At 40.6% G+C, this 22052-nt stretch overlaps 1 protein-coding gene across 1 annotated transcript in view; it reads right to left on the bottom strand.

Annotated features, from left to right (window-relative positions):
* Nucleotides 1-9001: 9001 nt before the first annotated feature.
* The window catches only part of LOC141129900 (otospiralin-like), a 69622-nt gene continuing 56571 nt past the window's right edge, over nucleotides 9002-22052 (bottom strand). The window contains exons 2-3 of the mRNA XM_073617937.1: nucleotides 16576-16602; nucleotides 9002-9426 (exon numbers count right to left, since the gene is read on the bottom strand). Coding sequence (XP_073474038.1) covers nucleotides 9242-9426; nucleotides 16576-16602 — 212 coding nt within the window. The 3' untranslated portion in view covers nucleotides 9002-9241. The remainder of the gene's footprint in view (nucleotides 9427-16575; nucleotides 16603-22052) is intronic.

Raw genomic sequence — 22052 nt, 5'->3', positions numbered from 1 at the left:
GCTTTAGTTGGAAGCTTAAAGCTTAACCCCAGAGACAAAAACTTTTATTTAAATACAGCATATTCCTCAATAGCCAGTAAAGATATAAATCCCCTTTGTGTGCACCAAATGACTTTTTTAATTCCAAATATTACCTTATAAAAGTAGCAGTGACATCATCACTGTGCAGTACATAGCCTGTGCAGACAGAAGAGCTGCGGGAGGGGCACAGGCTGCCTGCAGAAAACTACAGGTGGGGTGGAGACAAGACTAAACACCCTGCACAAGGAAAGAGAGGAAGCTCCTGCACAGAGGTAAAGTTTCATACTGGATTACTGCACAGATCTGAAAGAATATACCATATTTATCGGCGTATAACACGCACTTTTTTCCCCTTAAAATCAGGGGAAAATCGTGGGTGCGTGTTATACGCTGATCCCCGCTAATTGTGATCGATCGGAGCGATCGCCGCACACATAGCGTGTAGATTTAAATATGGCGCAGCGGAGTTCGCAGGGACTCAGCGGAGCGGAACGAGCGCTGCCGAGATCACAGTGACTGGGCGGAGCCGAGATACACATAGCCGAGTGTACTCGGCTGTTCTCGGCGCCGCTCACAGTCACGCCAAGTGCCGCTATTGGACCTGTGTTATGTCCATCATAGGGCGGGACTGGGCGTGACTGTGAGCAGCGCCGAGAAGAGCCAAGTACACTCGGCTATGTGTATCTTGGCTCCGCCCAGTTACTGTGATCTCTGCGGCGCTCGTTCAGCTCCGCCGAGTCCCTGCGAACTCCGCTGCGCCATATTTAAATCTACACGCTATGTGTATGTCGGCGGCGATCTGTCCAAGCCTGTAATGGACACTGGGGGCAAGGCTGAAATGACAAGGCTGCACTGACCACTGGGGCAAGGCTGCACTGGGGCAAAGCTGCACTGACAAGGCTGCACTGGGGCAAAGCTGCACTGACAAGGCTGCACTGGGGCAAAGCTGCACTGACAAGGCTGCACTGACACTGAAAAGGCTGCAATGACACTGACAAGGCTGCAGATGGACACGATAAGGCTGCATTGATGGGCATTTTAATGTAAGTTTTTTTTCCCTTAAACTTCCCTATTAAACTTGGGGTGCGTGTTATACGCCGGCGCGTGTTATACGCCGATAAATACGATACGAAATACGATAAATAATATGTATCTCGTATTTGGACAATATTTGCTTATCCCTGAGTTCACCTTTAAGCTATAAAAGTTTGATGCTGCTGATTTAAGTAAATAGACTGTTCACGCAATAGAGCCGCCCTACTGCAAAGGAAGTTGAACATTGCAGGGAATATTCCCCAGAGCTTAGTAAATGAGGTGAAGCTCTGCTGGCTTGCATCATCCAATCATGTGAAAGTAAAAAAGCAAAAGTTATGGGGTTTTTTTTTGTTTGTTTTTTTTTTACATCTTCCTTGCATATTATTAGGTAAACTATGTGAGTGCACAGGTGTGCAAATTCATTATAACCCAGGCCTGACCATAGCTCAAGGCTCCCATTTGGAGACAGAGCCCTGTCAGGAGGGAGCTGTGTGCTCCAGCCAGAAGGGATGTGTGTTCCTGCCAAGAAGCTGCACCTCATATTGGGGGCATTCATTGCCCACAAATCTTGGGAGAGGCGGGACAGCTGCACGGGTCTGGTCAGATGGAGAAAGCAGAGGTGGCTGGTGAGTCCAGGGGACTGGAAGGAGTCTAAGTCCCTGAAAGAGTGAGAGAGCCCGTGGTATCTGAAGAACCCCTGTTGAGAGGTCAGGAATGGGACTATGTACCTGGGTGCTGCAACAAAAGGTTGAGTGAGCTAGAGAGTGGGGAGCTAGGACTATGAGCTGAGAGAGCCAGGTGGCTCAGTATATTCTGTTATCTGTTACAGGAAAAGAACCCCTGCATGAGGAACTGTGTCTATGGACCTTTCTTTTCTTTTGCTAAATAAAGCAGGCCACCAAGCCTTTAAAACACAGTTCGGACTGGCATGGACTTCACTAACACACATCTACCATCCCCATATCAAAATATGCTACTTCTATGTCTGGGTATATATTACATAAATTATAGGCCAAACGTTTGTGCACACCTGCCCAACACACCTATATTAGCTTGTTGGAAATCCTGTTCCAAAACTATAGGTATCAACCTTTATGACGGTATGATTATGTCAGATTTTTGATGCTCAAAGCGGTACATTGTTTCACATAAAAATTTGGTGTTTTATATTGTAGGTCTGTAATTCTTAGGAACAACACACTTAAATCTGTCCAAACAAGAGTCTAGTAGACAGCCGGGTATGATAAAGTTTGAAACACAAAATCATAAATTATAATATAATAAATAACTACAAATAATTATAACAAATAATAATATAATAATCAAATCAAAAACACTGAAATTTGCTTAGTTGCAGAATTGTAGCTGTTATTACTTACTCAGTATTTGATGACGAATTTCTCCACAAATCACTATCGCTCAATTCTGCAAGTGATTCTAATTTATTATCGCTGTTTTCTAGCTGATCTAAAACCACTTTTGATGTAAAGGGACACTTTTTGGTTGCTATGGACATTCTCAAGTTTCCAGGCAGAAAGAACAGTATTTATAATATAAAACTGCATGCAGGGCACTGGACAAAGCATTAAGGACAAAAGGGAGGTGAAATAATTTAATACAGTAATGTACTCTGTAAGATTACAGTGTACTGTATGTGTTATGTGTTTTTCACTGTTTGAATTTGGTGCCAGGCTCTGTCCCTGTGCGTTGCGACGCTCGCAGGGAATGGAGCCTGGAACTGTGATAGATCGAGCAGAGTACACAGCCCACGGACACAGTGGGGAGACATCGCAGGATCCTGGGGACAAGGTAAGTAACTGGATCCTGCGATGCAAGTCCGAGTGCAGCTCGGGGTTACCGCTTTTGGTAATGAAAATTCACCCTGAGCCACACTCGGGATTATGGCTAGGGAGGTCAATGTGGAACTCCACACTCGACACCTCTACAAATTCTCACTGACACACAAGATTTGTATGGTCAGGTAATGATGATGGACAAGAATACCTGGGTCGCAATCATTGTTGCACTTCAACCCAAAGGTGTTCAATGGGATTGAGTTTATGGCCCTGTGAACAGGGTTCTGTCCTCCACACCAAACTCATCAAACTATGTGTCATGGACCTGGTTTTGTGCAGAGGGGCACAGCCAGGGCCAGATCTAGTCAGTCTGATGTGGGGGTGCAGTACAAAAATGTCAGGGAGCAGGGGATGGGAGGTCAACAGAACAGTATACAGAAACAGGAATTATTAGGGCACAATTGGTTTGCAGGGCAGTGCCAAATGTGTGGATAGGGAAATTGTGACTTTTTTTTTTTGTTCAACCCACTGGTTGAAAAAAAAAAAAAAGATTGATGTATGACCTGAGCTTGCTTTAAAGAAGAAATTCATTACAACCAACACATTACACATAACTTCACCACTGACAGGTGGCTGGCGTGAAAAGTCTTTAAAAAAATCCCCTTGTTTCTGGCTCGGAACTGCGCATGAGCAATTGCGGAGCCAGCCAATTAGAGAAGTTCTGGACCAGCCCTGTTGCCCAATCTGGGGCTGAACCTGGCAGCTCTATATTAGGCTGGCTCTGGAACTGCATGTGCAGCTCAGAGCTGATGACAAGAGGATTGTATACAGGCGTTTTTCTCCAGTTCACGGACATTTATGGACAGGAGAAAAGTGCCTGTTTTTTACAAACCGTCTGTAAATTTACAGATGGTTGGCAACATAGAGCTGGGGTGTACACATTCTGCCACTGATATTTTGTTTCCTGTCTGTGGCAGAAATTTTATCCTCAGTTGCTTCCTGTGGGTACAGCACCTGCTTACGGTGTCCCATTCAAATGAATGGAGCTGCTCTGCAAGCACCCCACAATTGTGTGAAATGTGAATTGAGGGAGATGGGAAGAGTTCAGTCACAGTGCAGAGCTCACTCACTCACCCCAGGCTGGTCTGGTGGCTCAGGCAGAGGCATCAATCTTGCAGCCCCCCATGTAGTTGCCGGCTGCAGTGCTTCAAAGGGGCAGACACGAGGTGAGGGGTGGGAGGAGGCGGTGCTCATCGATCTCTCTCTCCTCTCCTCCTGTCTGTGCAGAGAAGAGGAGGGGAAAAGTGTGCTGGCTGGGATCTGTGAGACTATCGCAGACAGCTTCGCCTGATGGACAAAGTCCATGGGTTGTCTGGGGGGCACAACTGAAATCTGGGGGGGTGTAGCCCCCCCAACACCCCCCCACCAGACCCAGCCATAGGCACAGCCATGCTGGAACAGGATAAGACCTACTCCAAAGTGTTTCTACAATGTTGGAATTGCACAGCTGACAGTACACTTCATTGGAAACAGATAAACTCAATTTGTAGGGGTGTCCACATATAATCAACAGTATAGTGTAGGTTTTTTTTTTTTTTAAACAGACTAAGCAATGCAAGTGTTTACTGAGGTGTGCACATTTCTACATTTAGGATATATACAAAATAAAACAGATCTAGGTAGAAAATTAGTAATAGGATTATATTAGTCAATTATGTATGTAACTATATGTTCTTTTGGGTGAAAGCTATTCAGATGTCATCCAAATTCCACACCAACTAACCATGAAGGCTCATGTTTTGTCTCACGTTGCCCCAATTGGGGTAATTCATAATGTGTGAATCACCTGTAATGTCAGAATATGTCACTTTAGTTTGTTACACACAGGAGCCTTAACTACCAGTGTAGCCCAGTGCTGTAGATGCGACACAGGTCACCACACCACCAGGTCTGTGGTGTGGTGACCTGTGTCGCACACACTAGGCTTGTGTGTAAGAATTCCTATACAAAGGTATTCTTGCACACAGTGCATAGAGTCACAGTGATCAACACAATTTTTTCTTACCGATCATAAAATAATTGAATAAGAAAAGAATGGTAGCTATTTTAAAGTTGAATCATTTATTTACCTTTTCTTTCCGGTGTTATGTTTGAGATCTGATTTTTTTTTAATGGTTGTGGGATGTGGACAGATTTATTTTTTCCACATATATTTGGAATGTTGGAAAGTAGAGTGTGTCCCCTTGATACTGCTATGTTTCAATGACTACTTTATAAGCTGCTAAAAAGTGTTAGTGGTTTAAGTGGCTCCATGATTCCACACACTTAGGCCTAAAAAAATGGTAATATATATGGAAAGAATTAGTAAATATGTATTTATTAAATTACAGATTTTCTTAAATGTTTTATTATTGCTGTTGATTAAAATTCATCCTAGTGCATTGGAAAATGCTAGGGATTGTAGAAAATGTAGGTAAAATTATGTAGGAAAAATCTTGTACTGTATATGGGTGATTTTCATACTCTCAATATCTGAGTATTTACCAGACCACATAAAGACTAAGGTTTCTGAGAGTTATAATTCATGCATGTACAGTACAGTACTGTGTGTGTGAACATACATAGCATGAGAAAGAAATTATGAAAATTTGAGAATGATTAGGATTTTTGCAAGAATGGCCTTCATACAATATAAAATAAGAAAGACAGTGCTATTTAACAAATAACACAAACTATATTTCATCACAATTTCTTCACTGAACTAAAGGTTTAAACAACCAAAGGCATTGACAGAACATATACGTGAACCCTTAGGATAGTGAAACCTTGAAAGGAGTTTATTTAGAGGCAGGTAATTCCAATTAATGACTCAGGTTTTCCATTTGAGTGGGTTGGATCTTCCAAGGCAAATATGAAGTATTGCATAATAAGTCTGTGTTTCTACCTTAAACCAGATAGTGAAACTTTAGGCTCCTTGCCACATTTCCCAGTTTCCTGCTAAATCTCCTATTGTTTACATAGCTCAATAGTTCAAGCTGGAATTTACACATACAGACATACGTAAATAAGTCTTGATGACTTATCACACTTATCACAGAGAACCCTTTTATATGCATTAGGCGTTTATTTGTAAAACAAAAAAATGTAAACATAGCTTTTAGATGTACATCATTGTTTTAAAACACAAATCTGCTAACCAAAACCAAAAGACCCCTTTCACACTGGGCCCACCCAAGCATTAGTGGTAAAGCGCTGCTTGTTTTAGTGGCGCTTTTTGGCCGCTAGCTTCCGAATCCCTTTTCAGGCGATTCAGGCACGAATGTAAGGTGCACTCTAGGCTAGTTATAGTATTATTATTCGCATTGCAGTTAATGCTCTAATACACTGTTTATTAACTTAGCTGATTTATGTATTAATTCCAGTCTAGTGGTACAGAACTCGCCACAGAAAGTGTTACAGCAAGTTACTTTGGTATAGTGATTACGCTACCCAGCAGATTGTGTCTAAACCTACCTTCTGTGTGTTCATTTTATACTCAAATAACCATTTATTCCAAAGCTGTACCAATACATTGAGTTAATTTACCACTGAAAGCACTTGTGTCTATTTCCTGGTGTTATTTTACAGACGAGTTAAAGCTCAATGCATGTTCTTATAATGCTTGCAGTAACTTTCATTCAGCCAGGTATGTCAAAAGGTTTGAGGCTCTTCTTGGAGTTGAGGTGCAGAATAGAGAACCCAGATTACTAAGTGGCTCCTGCGGGGGTAGCACCAAACAGGTACAAAGAAAATAGCAAATGGGGCATTTGCAAAAGTTTGGACACTCTTTCACTTGTCCAGGTACAAATGCTGTTTTTTGCAGGGTCTCTGACCCTAATTACATCATTGGGCCTTAATAGTTATTAGAAAATGTCACCTGATGTCAACTGAAGAGCTTATTAAAATATATTACACACCAAATTTTAGGCTGTTATTCAACAACCATGAGATCCTCTGACAGAGAAACATACTAAGATGTCCATGTTCATAAAACATGAGATCCATGCATCTTTCATTCTCTACCATTTGACTTTGACCGACATCTGATGGACTTTTGAGATGTAGGAACTTTAGCTCCCTTTCTCTTTTACTCATTTGCTATCAATTATCTATTATAAGAATTCAGACATGCAGGCCAAGTTTAATGTTATTTCACTAGCCCTTTAACTGCTCTTTGCAAGCATTTTGATATTATCTTGGTCGTCATTGTATTGTACCGAAATGATATAATACTAAACAGTCTGTCTACCGAATGGCCTAAATATTTCAACTTCTTTTGAAATAAAAAACTATTAAATGAAAAAAATATAAACCCATTTAAAAATTGTGAACAGTATTCTAAGAGATTTGACTAGTACATCTTCTGATTTTGATGTGCAATTACATCCAGCTGCATATTTGTAGACCTCAGTTTAATTGTTATGCAGCCCAAGAAGCTTGCTAAATTAAATTCACTACACAGCAATCAATGTAAAAACTGTCACGTAATATCATTTGATTAAGCTGGGGAAAACTAGGGGAGGTGGTGCTCAGGTGTAGAATTATAAATGATATTTTGTGCTTCAGTGACTTTCATGATTGTTAAAAAAAATGGTGAGGTGTTCTGATGTGCAGACATGGTTTTACAGTAGGCTCGTTTTCTATTGTGTCACAGAGTATTTCGCTTATCCAGCAAATATAGATTAAATCATTTTACATGTTGTATTACCTGAGAGTAGGTGATATACAGTACAGTTAAAGCCAAGTATTTCTTGACAGTGAACAGGTTATGTGAACACCTGCATTTTTGTGATGCTTTCACTTTTTTTGTGTTAATAATAGGTTCCAAAAATCATCTACTGATTTATATTTATTTTGCTTCCTAGTGCGGAAAGTATGAGCTATATGTTTAATTTTGCTTCCAACGAATGATTGCAAAATCTGTTCCGAGTTACAGTCATGGTAAGATGTTCATAACTCCTTTCATTATTGTCCCATTAGGACTAGTTATCTCAACCATCCCAGGTAGGAAGAAAGTTTATGACACTCAAGTTGCAGATGGTAAACTTTTCCTAAAGGCTGCCTAAAGAAAACAAGCCACCAGGGAACATCTGTAATAATCCGAATCTATCCTCCTGGAAATAGAGTAGGCTACCTCTCAAGAATAACTTACTGTTAGTTGCTTGAATTCTCCCTGTTAGAGCAGAATTGTCAACCTTTAAGGCTATCCTATCACCTGCTTGAGCTCAGTGCTGATAACAGACACTTCAGAACATTTTCATTCCGTTTTTTGTGTCAGTTATCAAACCTGAGTTTAGGCAAAAAACATCAGCCCAACGCTGGGTTGACCTTTTTGATCTGACAGGAAAATAATACAAGTGTACAGCAGGCACCTATCACCAGAGGCTAGACTGTAATTATAATAGAATTCAGATTCTTACAAATGACCATTCCTAATTAGTTCCCTTCAAAGGCTAATTTGACCCTTAGAACATGTTACACCCTTATTTGGGCAGTACCATGTAACATATCCAGCACCCCCCTTCACCATGAGCCCTCCTTCCTCATGTGACAGTGGGCAGGGGTTCTTCCGTGCAGTGGTTGTTACAATTAAAAATTGGTGCAACTGAGCAGGGCTCCACCCACGCAGCTGCATCATTCAATCACAGGGATCTGTGAATAAATAAGGCCTGTCTGCCAAAGTGGCAGCCAGTTTGTATTTCTCCATGGAATACGCTGATCAACGTGTTTGTAGTCCATTCACTGTTCCTCCAGCTTTTTAACTGAAAGTCCGCAGTGATGCCAGTAAGTGCCCAGCAGTGATGCCAGTGCTTAGCAGTGATGCCAGTGCCCAGCAATACCATGATTTGCTAACATTAGCACGTGCTTTGTTTAATTATGTGAAAATTGAATTTTTGTAATAATAGGTCCACTTTTGAGACATACACAAATAAATGTTCAGGTGCTCGTAACCAAATATAATTGAGACTGAAAGCTGGTATAGAAGGTGGAGATACTTCCAATTTTATTTAACTGGGTTTTTATGTCCAGTAATTCCATAGATTATGTTTACCAATACTAAAATTCTCTCTTTTACATGAACATATTTGTGTTTTCATTTTACTGGTCCTTTCAGAACGGCTTGATTTTTTTCTTTAGTATCTAGCGTCATAATTCTGGTAACATCTGCAGGATTAATCAGGATAAAACAAAAAGGTAGAAAGTAGCTACTCTTATCTAAGAAAAAGAAAAATTTACATGATACATCAGTAAATATATGTATTTAATATAAGCAGTGGTACTGAACAGTGTAATAGCAGTGTATTTCTTCATGGCAAGTTTACATGGAGAGCAAGAGACCACTTATTTAACTAATCTTCAACTTCAGGCTCATCATAGCTCAAATGAGATGCAATGGGAAAGTGAGCCCAGTAAACTTTGGCCATTTCATCAGTCTTGTCATAGGCAGCCAGTCTACGCAATTCTTCCACCCATCCATAGAAATCAGAAGCTGACATGCTCCAGTTTGGCATAGCTCTCTTCTCTCGACTCTCAGCTATAACAGAAATCATATGACCGTTAATTAAAATTCTATTCACTCTTATACTCTGCACTGCAACATCCTACTGGAAGAGGTTTACAGCAGCAGCCTATTACAATATGGTAGCATGGGTTAAACATAATAAAGTAAAACTTGTTGAAATCACAAAACTAACAAAAGTAATGATGCCTACTCATGGGAATTTTGGTTTAAACACTCTCTGTACTGGGCCAAGGAAGTTGTCTAGCACACCATGTCTTAAGACTTTGAGGATAAGATCATGGCTGTTTTCTTACTATCCTCAGTAACCCTAGCACATTTTAAATTGATTAAATCCAAATCCCTTGAAAAAGCCAGGGTACTGGAAAACATAGGAATGTGAATTTATCCAGTCTACAGTATGTCCCATGGTTATGCCTGTATCTTTGTATCTAGTCCTTCCTATATTGACTCAGTATCAGCTGTGTGGACTGACCCTCACATAACAGCTTGGAATTATGCTTGCTCGAGTCTGTGTGTTGGAGGAGTAAAATACAGTAGGGACATATCAGAAGCTGGTTCAACCTGGGAGCAGACAGAGGACCCTTTGGATAGCACTGGAGGGATTGAATGGAGGCTTGAAACACTTTTGCTGGATAATATTAAAGTTTATGTACTTAACACATTTGCAGCAGGAACTGAGTGCATTGTTCTGAAAGGCTGAGAGATATTATAAAGGCAGCTGTTGGTGCAGTTGCAATACTTATAAAAGTTCAATGGACTGCAGCTTATATTGTTTGCATTGTTTGAATATGTTTTATGATTGATAAATAAAATGTTATTTTAACTTTTACCCCAAAAAACCTGTCTGGTAACGCATTGTAGAACAAAATATATTTATAATCTTCCTGTTATATTGTGTGAACTGTGATAAAACACCTAGTAGGTATTTTTATGTATGTGTCCCATTCAAGAGAGTCCCAGAGACACAACAGGAGGGGAGTGAAAATCTCTAAAAAAAAATGAGATGAAATTTCCTCTTAGTTATCACCAGAACAGATATGACTGGAAGACTTCCCATCTATTATTGTTCTGCTGACAACTGTATACCTTTGGATTTTTCTTCAATCTGTCTTGAAGGGTCTATTGCCGCTTTTTCTCTGTCAAACAGGGTTTTTTTTTGCATTTCTTATCAATAATTGAGCAATCTCAGCATTATAATATGAAATTAAATATCAGAATTGCTTTGGGTATATCAGCTTAGAAAGTATCACTGAAAAAACGAAACTCCTTTTGAAAGGGAACCCGTTAATCCAGATTGAAAGTTCAGCAGTTTATTCCCTCCCTTCCACATACTCCTGTAATTCCTGGCAAGCCTGGAGACAGCGTCATTATGTGAATATCACCTCCTGGCATACTCTGTTTTTTTTCCTTCCTGCAGTGTTCCAGGACTGCAGTAGCAGCTGATACTTTACTTATTGCCTAGATTTTCTATTTAACCACTTAAAGTATATCTATACCCAAAGCATTTTTTGGATAGAATTGGGAAGGATTGGAATCCTCATTAGGTTTAACTGCTATTCAGGGTGCCGTTAGAGAGATTTCTACTCACATTCTGTTCTGGAGGACAACTTGTTATCAGGGAGGGGAGTGTGGAAAAACATCAATAAAAAGCTGACAGAAGTTCTGGCATTATTTTACTTTAAAGGTTATAAAGAGCATTTTTGTGGTGTTTGTGCTGTTGAAGAGATTTGTTCACTTCCTGCCTGGTAAAAAAAAAGGGTGTACCCAGGACTGATGGAAAATTGCTTTCTAACAGACCCTCTGATAGCAGTAAAACCTGTCAGGAGTCCTGAACCTTCCCTGCTCTGTACAAAAGAAAAAAATTGATTTTTGACAAACCTGTAAATTCCATATCTTGGAGTACAGTACAGGTTTAGGTGATTGGACACTGGCAAAGGCTTTGCTCTGACCCCCCCCCCCCCCAGCTCCAGTATTTATGCAAACAATAAAACTATCACGGAGGAAAGATGGGAGCATCCTGTGTACTGTACTCCAAGATATGGAATATGCAGGTACATCAATATTCCCAATATCCTAATCGTACAGTATAGGGTGCAATAATTAATTTTTTTGAGCATGGGAGGTTCCTAAGCGATAAATTGGGGGGTGGCAAACAAAACTACAACATTGGCAACAGGCCCAGAGAAAAAAAAGAGGAAGTGTGAACAGACTCAAACAGACAGTTGACAGCAGAAGTACCTTGATGCTGAAGGAAGCATCAACAGAAGCTCAAATAGCCAACCGTAACAGAAAAAAAGGTGGTGGCCGTGCGATAAGTAAGAAGGACAGAAACCGTAGAAAAGAAGGCAAAAAAACCCCTACCCAACCGGGTGGAAGAGAAAGGTGGAGCCCAATAGAGGAACTGCCTGGTCAGTGCCAGAATAGGGGTCAGTTAGCAAGGGAATATGTGGTAGGCAGCCATAAATGGCAGCACTGAACCCACCCATTAGGTGGATTGTAAATGTTTGACAAGCAGCAGGACATGAGGAGGGAGAGTGATAGGGAAGATAAGGAGCCTCAAGGAAGCAAGGAGGACTGGCTTCCAATATACTTTGTTCCCATGTGGCAACGGAAAAGTAGGAAGAAATGCACAGGAATAAAACAGGCGTAGGCAAGGAAAAATTAAGGCTGATAGGGCAACAGAGAGAAGATGGTACAATTCTTACATTGTACACTCCCTTTTAGGCAAGAACACCCGAGGAAGGCCCCACAGAGGCACAGAAAAGTTGCAATAAGTGACAAAAAAGAGCAACTTCTGATAAAAAGAGGGTGCACAGTAAGTGCAAAAGGCAAGATGTTAGAAAGAGGATATAAAGCCTGCAGAATACCAAGAGCCGGGTTTTTGGCGATTACAACAACTTGGATGATAAGGGATGGAAACCATTTCGAGAATGAAATCTCTATAGAATGCAGAATATGGGGGTGGAGATCTGCATGCTCCCAGGGAAGAGGATGTTATTGGATGTGTTAATGCACAATGTTTTTTTTTAATATTTTCAGGAAAATAACTGAACTAATCATGTAAAATATTAATGAACATTTAAGAAAATGCATTTAAAGGAGAAGTAGGGTCAAAGCTTTTTTTTGGCCCTATTTCTCCTGTGGGTCACAGGAGTGCACTTAGTTCTGTATGCGGAGCATGCTGCACATCTTCTTGTGGCTTTGTGCATGAAGCCTTAGAATGTAGGAATAAAGTATATCTATAGGATGGCGAGACACAACATCAGTGACTTTCAAGGTTGCCCTTCTAAAATGTTAGGACCAAAAGTATTAGCAAAGTTTTTTTTTTTTTTTGTAACAGAATAAAAAAAGTAAATATTTTGTTCAGAGCTATTGCAGAGCGCCTTAAGGAGTGCAATGCTCCATCTTGTGGAGAGAGGGTGTAATTGCATGTCACTAAAAGGGCAGAATGTAAATTATGTTTTAGACAGTAATATATTCTACTGTCCAAGGAAGAGGTCACGATTTAGCCATTTCATGTACTAAAATAGAAGCACTGTAAGATGTCAGTCACTCCTGCTGTCATATAAATCTTACCATAAAAAATAACATAAGAATAAGCTGTAAACTAAACAAGTGGCTGTGAGAGCATTTTTTATCCTGGAAAAGCCTTTTAAAGAGAATATTTTTAGGAGTGGAATACTTAATATTCTCTTCTTACATTATTAAACATTTCATTCTAAGTATTCTAATTACCATTCACAGGCTTGACACTGCTGAATTATTTATGATTTTTACTACCAAGTACCAATAGGACTGAAATGTTGATAGAAATGTTCACTTTTTGGCATCAATATCTATTGATCAAGCATGCAAATCAGGGGTTCTGATTTCACTTACTACGATCATGATCAGGGTCAGTGATTCAAAGTACTGAAACCTCAGCCAGCCAAGCTACAAGCAAGGTGGTCTGTAATGACAGCATGCTGGTGTGCCGTGTAGTCAGGCAGGATGGAAGCAGTGCTGAGGCGCCGATCTTGGTCCATCATACTGGTGCCCATTAATTTTGTTAGATGAACCTAATTGAAATATCAAAGACATTTCATTAAGTTTAGTTGTGAGCTGCGTGGTGCGAGGTGGCGGATTGCTTCGCACTGTGCTGAAATTGGAAAAAGTACTGTGCGCTGTAGTTTTTTTCAGCACACACCACCACAACACAGTGGCGTGTCTCTGGTGTGCCTGGTTCACACCTTGCCATGCAGTGGGACTGGGCTGGAATAGCTGCCCAACATAGTTCCACCGTATCTGGTGTGAATATACTGTACCTTTAAAAAAAAGACTGGGGCTACCGCTGTTTTTAGGAAGTCATAACTCTGTCCCCTAATAAACGTTGAACTTGGCTTGATGTCATCAGTCCTGTCTAGGTACCTGCCCCCCTGTACACAGTGCATGTGATACAACACTCAGAACAGCATGTATGAGTATATAGGAATGAGTGAAAATTATTGGTACTCTGTTCCATCTTTCTTTTATTCCCAGTTTTAAGTTTTATTTGCTTTGCAGAGGGTGAAGTATGGTGAAATGTAGGTCACTGAAAAAAAATAAAGCCAATTTAAAAATCTTTTACACCTTTTTCAATAAACATGCATATTGAGTGAAAAGAGGATTTTACAAATAAAGCTCTATAAGCAGCCAGAGCTAGCTCCTTATAAGACTAGGTTCACACTATTGCGGTTTCCCTGTAGCCATGTTTTTTTCATTTGAATGGGCTTCTGTACCTGTGAAAAAGCAAGGAAAAGGTCTTTCTAAAACCGCAGCCGCAGGGAATCTGCATAGTGTTGTGTTTCCCAGCATGGCCAAATGCTCTGCGGTTTACAATGCGTGGGAGTGCCATTAAGAATTAATGGTACCTCCATTTTTGCTGCAGGTGTGGGAAAGCATGCGATTTACACACTGTCCTGTACCCTCAACAGTGTGAACCTAGCATAAAGCAATAGGATCACAGAGGGAGGAAAAAATAACACTAAAGATATGGGCAGCGCAGTGGCTTAGTGGTAAGTACGTCCATATATGAGCACTAAGGTTTTTTGGTTCAAATCCCAACCACGGCACTACCTGCATTGGTTCAAATCCAACCACGGCACTACCTGCATTGGTTCAAATCCAACCACGGCACTACCTGCATTGGTTCAAATCCAACCACGGCACTACCTGCATTGGTTCAAATCCAACCACGGCACTACCTGCATTGGTTCAAATCCAACCATGGCACTACCTGCATTGGTTCAAATCCAACCATGGCACTACCTGCATTGGTTCAAATCCAACCACGGCACTACCTGCATTGGTTCAAATCCCAACCACGGCACTACCTGCATTGGTTCAAATCCCAACCACGGCACTACCTGCCTGGAGTTTGCATATTCTCCCTGTGTCTGTGTGGGTTTCTGCCCACACTCCAAAGACACTGTGGCAGGTTAATTGGCCCTAGTATGTGTTTGTATGAATTTGAATTGGGGACCTTAGAATGTAAGCACCTGGAGGGCAAGGACTGATGTGAATGTAAAGCACTGCATAAATTGACAGGGCTTTATAAGTACCTGTAATGAAAAAAATACCTCTACTGTATCTTATTCGTTTAAGGCTGGCCTCATTACAAAAATCTGATGTTTTGACTGCTGTCATTTCATTGAAAAGATTTAAACTTTTTTTCGAACTCTTTGCAACCAGGACAATTAACTAGGTGAAAAGAGGGAACAGGCAGCAATAAAAACTAAACAAGATATATAATAGAACAGTTTAATTGGCGCAGTGGTTTATTGCCATAGACATACCTGCAGTTTGACTTTCCGCTTTATTAAAGCCTACATTTAAATTAGTGCTGTGCTAATGATGTAAACAATAATAAAAAATAATCATAAATATACAGTAAAAAATAAAGTTAAACAGCTAGTTCACTGTGAGGTCGCTAAGCTCCACCCAACACGTTTCATCATAATGTCAACATGAGAGGCACCTCCCTGTATGACCTATGTTATGAGGGTCAGTTATTAGAGGTGAGCAAATTACACATTAGGGTTTGGTGGAGGTGGATCATTCTTCAGTTTATAATGTCATGGAATCCACAGAAAAATACTTTTATTTGCAAAGTGAGACTTTGAGGACTGGTCACATTTTTTTGCACATACTGTATATTTGAGTTTTTCACACATTTGTGCATGTTGGCTCTAAATATTTGTTATAGGAGTGTTATTTTACTTCATTTTTCACTGAAGATTTAGGATTACTTTTTATTATTACCATTTACATCACTAGTGCAGCACTCATTCACACTTATTTTAAGGTGTACATCACACTGTGCTTGCAGCTACAGTTGGGGCTGTTGTGTGGAATTACTTTTTCCCATATAAAGCCTAAGTTTAGGTTTTTTTTCTTGTTTGTTTGTTTTTTAATTAGCACAAGGGAGAGTACTTTCATTCACTGTGAAGTTTCCCTTGTGCTGATGGCTGCTCCAAAGTTCTCTGCTCCCCTCCAATAAGCTTTCAGTGCTGCAGGGGTTAATACGATCGGCTGGACCTGTCACAGCTACTCGTCAAGAATACCAGCTATGCCCACCTTTTGCACCCCCCGGTTATACCTGTCACAGCTACTCTTCAAGAATACCAGCTATGCCCACCTTTTGCACCCCCGGCTATACATGTCACAGCTACTCTTCAATAATACCAGCTATGCCCACCTTTTGCACCCCCGGCTATACCTGTCACAGCTACTCTTCAAGAATATCAGCTATGCCCACTCTTTCCACCTCCCTCCTAGCTTTATAAAAGCTATACTATAGCACTCCATGAATGGAGGAGTGGGGTAGACGAATGAAAGGTCTACCTCATTCATTCACAGAGAGCTTTTTATTGATGAAAGCTATAGTACAGCCCCTATGAATTGAAAAGGGGGACAAGCATAGTAAGCACACTTTAAGAGTACCTGTGACACATCCAGTCGAATACTTTAACCTCCACAGCCCCGGATGAATATGGCTTAACATAGGCTTTAAGCCTTGCATCTAGATTTTCGAAACCCATGTGTAATACCTCAAAACCAGACCACCGATTACTGTTTAACAATATGAAGCAATTTCCATAACATTTTTTCCCAGAGAAATCATAACTGCCCCAAAGCACTTACCATTGTTTCTCATGACAGCACCCAAACCTGCACAGAAAAAAAAACAGAACATCAGTGTGACTCAACTGTAGTCTGAATCAAATGCTATTTTTATTAAAATACAATGAAAACAAAACATCATTCTAAAATTACAGCAATTATAGTCACTAGAAAATGTCAACAAGAAACATGAAATAGAAATGTTTAAAGTACATGTGAGTTTCCTACTCCAGCAGAATCCTACCTACCCTGTAATTTCCTACCTGCAATTCTGGGCGACAAAAATCTAGAGCTGGGTTTACCAGTGCCAGCACACTTATGTTCCTTAAATTTAAATGAGATGTACCTGTATAGCAGGGAGCAGCATCTTATTCAAGTCTATGGGACATTAGTGAGCAGGCACAGGTAGCTAGGCACTAGATTTTTACTGGGCAGGCTGTCGACAAAGCAGGTCAAAGCAGCCCTCAGACAAGGTCATTACAGACCTGCCAGATGGGGGATATCTATATATTGAGGGAGCTAGGGAGGGAGGCGGTGGGAATTTTTTCAGCATTTATATGTACTTTAACAAGGTCAACATGCAAATATCAATATACCAGAGAAATAAACTGGAAACAGTTCCAGCCTTTAAAGTAACACTTGCTATCCACCTTTTTCTTATGCTGGTGTCAAAGAGCATTATATATGTAGAGATCTGCTGACCTCTACAGTCAGTATTTGTAAATAGCTGTATCCCTGTCTCTGAATTGTCAGGTTGGAAACCCCAAAAGGAGGAAGTGAAGAGAGAGAAAGTGTGAGACACATATCCCGTTCATGGAAGAGCTGTTACTAAATCCATACCAGAAGCAGGGATTCTTAGGCAAGCGCTGCAATGTTTAATAGTTTAGTATTGGTGTCCATAGCTTCTTGGTACATACAGTATACACTATATTACCAAAAGTATTAGGGTGCCTGCCATTACACACATATGAACTTTAATGGCATCCCAGTTTTAGTCCATAAGGTTCAATGTTGGTCCATAAAGACATGGGGGTGAGTTTGGAGTGGAGGAACTTGACTGGCCTGGACAGAGTCCTGACCTCAACCCGATAGAACACCTTTGGGATGAATTAGAATAATGACTGCAAGCCAGGCCTTCTCATTCACATCAGTGCATGACCTCACAAATGCGCTTTTTTTGAAGAATGGTCAAACATTCCCATAGACACTCCTAAGCCTTGTGGACAGCCTTCCCAGAAGAGTTGAAGCTGTTATAGATGCAAATGGTAGGCCAACTCAATATTGAACCCTACGGATTAAGGCAAGGGATACCATTAAAGTTCATGTGCGTGTAAAGGCAGGTGTCCCAATATTTTTGGTAATATAGTGTATATACTGTATTTATCTAAAGACTGGTGACAGATGTATATCTGTCCCCTTGTTATTATCTTACATGCACTATACCAGATAACTAAAAGCTGGCAACAGATGGATCGAAATTCTGCCAGTTCAGCAGGGAGAGGCAGAATTTCAATCCATTTATGGCCATTCTCGTTTGTGAGACTAATGATCAACTTCTCATCAACGGCTTGTTGGAAAATTTTTGTTTGATCAGTGCTGCAGCGCTGATCAGTGTATTCTAACAGCTGAGGAGTGCCCACTGTCAGAATACATTAAAACAGCAGATTCCGCTATCTACCTTGCACGTGTGGATTGAGGAATCCGTTCAGTTTTCTTTCAATCAGCCAGCTGGTTGTTTTAAAAAACTGACCCATGTATGCCCAGCTTTCATCTGCAATACTGTGTGTGGGTGTGTGTGTGTAGTGGACACCTTGCTGTATAGTTGTAGATGAACCTGTTTATTGCAGTACAATTTTTTACGCGGCTCTTATTATTTTAGTTAACCCTCTCCCTTCTGGTCTGGGATTCCATAGATAGTTTTAGCTCAGTGCTCAATAGTCAGCAAAGGTTAGAACTAGGTTAGGCACCCGACAGCCACTTCTTATAGTTAGAGGTCCAGTTGCATGACAGATTAAATGTTACTAGGAACTAAGACCCAGAGTTGATAGGCTGATTGAGTTCTAGTGCCACTCCACTGTTTCTGCTGGTGAAAAGCTGTGTTCCAGGCTTGTTAGGACTATAGCTGGAGGGTCTTTCCATCATCATAGATCTTGTCTTCAGGTCTCAGACACCAAGACAGATGCTGCATCACAATCATCCTCAGGGGCCTCTGCAACATTCATCTGGAGATATCTTTATTAATAACTATGTCTACCTGGTTATATGTGCACAATACCACCAGGACTCTTGCTGGGCCCTTTGCTGATAATACCTGTTTGTACATTGGGTCATTGTGTATATGTACTGTTATTAATCTCTTTTTTTATATAAGGCTTGTATTATTTCTATACTGACGTGCATCTATGTACTTATGGTTAATGTTATATGCTGGTTGCAGTAGTTCCTCTGCTTCCAATTACTTTGATTGGATTACTGGTTCATTTCCAAGGAAGGGAATCCAATCTGTGCACAGAGGCCCTGTCCAGACTGGAAGCACTGACAACTTTAACAAAACCCACTCTTCCACGTAGCAAAGGTTCTGGCTCTCTTATTTACTTACAGGTTTAGTGCAATATAGTGTGTGTGGGGAGAGCCATTTCTCATAACCCCCCGCCCCCTCAAAAGAGGGCTACACTTTTTCAAGAGAGCAAAAGTAGAAGCTGTTTGCCTTCATACTAAATGGAAGGACATGCAGACTTTTTGGACAGAGAATGCTGGAAGAGGAATGAGGGGGAGCAAGTTATTCACCTTCCTGTTACTAGAAACGTGGGTGTTGCAATCGTTTCATTGTTTTTAAATGTGCAGGGTCTGCAGCCAGCACATTTGGATTCAGGTTTTAATACCCAACAATTCACTAACTTGAATCAAGAATGCAGGATGAGAAGTCATTTAAGACTTCACTTTCTGCATATTTGTTCTATGGCAGTGATTCACTAAAAAATTTTGCTAGAAGGATCAGAAATACAATTTTGAAGAAAAAGGAAAAGAAAGAAAAAAGGCAAAAATAGAAGCTCCCATATTCACATCACATTCTTAAAATCAGTGGTATCCAACACCAAATCTATGGAGCCGAAACCCCAGCACATGTACTGAGATGACGATGGGTACAGGTGGTCCCCTACTTACAAACATCCGACTTACAAACGGAAGGGAAATTCACTCTTGTAAGAGTTAATATGGGAAAAAGGTGTCTCCACTGATGCTTTATCACCAATCCTTGTTTCCGTAACAACCCAAAATTTTCAAAATCCAATTATCATTGGGACAGAAAGTGAGGTGAAATCTTCTGAACAGGGGCACAGACAGCAAAACAATCGTTACAGGGGTGATGATAACCCTTCCCTATGTTATCTAAAAAACTTAAAAATGGATTTTTCGGCTGGAGCTACACTTAAAAAATGTACCTGTTCCGACTTACAAACAGATGCAACTTAAAGCGGAGATTCACTGGTTTTTGAGTTTATTAAAAGTCAGCAGCTAAAAAAGTATAGCTGCTGACTTTAAATAAACAGCCACTCACCTGTCCCACGGTCCAGCGATGCGGCCGCCCGAAGCCCCCGTTCTCTCCCCCTCCTTTTCGCGGCGCAGACATTGTGAGTGTGGGCGCCCAGCTGTGACAGTTTACGAGTTCACAGCTGGGCGCGCGCTGCACTCCGTCAATGGCCAGGCAATGTTTTGGGACCTGTCACGTGTCCCAGAACATTGCCAGGAGGGAGGGGCCACCTAGGAATCGCCTAGGCGTTCAAAGGTCGGAAGGAGGAAGTGGGACAGGAAGTCCCACTCCAAACCAGGTACCCAGCCCCCCCACCACAAAAAAAATTAAAAAAAATTGGCATGACTATTGTGGCATGTCAGGGGGCTAGGAGTACTTAAGGTGGAAATTCCACTTTTGGGTGGAACTCCACTTTAAGAACAAACTTACAGTCCCTATCTTGTTTGTAGCGCGGGAAATACCTGCACCAGAAAAACATTGTGGTCCCTGGCACCCCACAGACATACCTGCACAGCTTGGCTATGTAAAATGTCTAATGCTTTGTAGTTTTAATGGTGGGCCTGTTAATTGATTTTCACTACTCCCCTATGAATCTGAATATACAGTGGCCCACTACAGCTGATGAGCCACAGGTTATTCCAGGGTTTTTATACAACTCCAATATTGCATACAAATGTTAAACATAGACAAAGCAACAGAAATTTTAAAATAGTTAGGAAGTTGTATGCAACATGACACTCAGCAGCCAATTATGTAATAATAGACAGTTGAATTAATATACCAAATTCATATTATTTGATCACTTATTCCATATTTAGGGAATCAATATTGCATTAAAAGTGTTGTCATTTGTATGTCACTAAAGGTGAGCTTTTGCAAAGATAAAATGCAAAACGCATGCCTATCAACTGAAAAGTTATGTGGGTTATAAATATAGAATGTGAAAGATGTTTGACGATTGGAACATGCATAGTAGGAGAAAAATATAAATAATTCCTGCTAGAAACCGTTTTAAATACCAATTGGATATTTTCGAATTTCTAATTAAAAAATTCAATACAACAGAGGGCAAACATGGTAAAGAATGCATGTCATCTGACAGTACACTACCATGTCAGGAAAATATTTGTGTTATTACCTAGGTGTCAGGTGCAAGTGTGACATTTCTCCCGGGGAGGGAACTGTAGTAAAGTTAAAAAAAACAAAAACACTTTGTGATCATTAACTTTGTCTTAATTAAACAATTTCTTCCCCACTGGTACAACTGACAAAACAGACTATTGATGAGAAGCAGTCTGTCAACAAAAAAATGCTGAGACAGAAATCTCATCTCGAGGGAGCGACGTCCTCCTAAGACGATGACAGTTAACCTTCAGCCAAAGACACTGTATGCATTCTAAATCATGCAATGTCAGAAAAGACAGAACAAAAAGCTTCTCTTACATAATACATCTAGCAACAAAATGTGATGTTTACACAAGACTGATATATATATATATATATATATATATATATATATACACATACACACAGTGAGGAAAATAATTATTTGATCCCCTGCATATTATGTAAATTTGCCCACTTACAAAGAAATGAAGGGTCTATCATTTTTATCATACAGTGGGGCAAAAAAATATTTAGTCAGCCACCAATTGTGCAAGTTCTCCCACTTAAAAAGATGAGAGAGGCCTTGTGTGACAACCTTCACAAGGTTGTCACACACTGTTGCTGGTATGTTGGCCCATTCCTCCATGCAGATCTCCTCTAGAGCAGTGATGTTTTGGGGCTGTTGCTGGACAACACAGACTTTCAACTCCCTCCAAAGGTTTTCTATGGGGTTGAGATCTGGAGACTGGCTAGGCCACTCCAGGACCTTGAAATGCTTCTTATGAAGCCACTCCTTCGTTGCCCGGGCGGTGTGTTTGGGATCATTGTCATGCTGAAAGACCCAGCCACGTTTTATCTT

The sequence above is a fragment of the Aquarana catesbeiana genome, linkage group LG02, assembly GCF_042186555.1.
Source record: "Aquarana catesbeiana isolate 2022-GZ linkage group LG02, ASM4218655v1, whole genome shotgun sequence".
NCBI lineage: Eukaryota > Metazoa > Chordata > Amphibia > Anura > Ranidae > Aquarana > Aquarana catesbeiana.
Note: the sequence above shows the minus strand (reverse complement) of the source record. Positions and strands in the feature narration are given on the sequence as shown.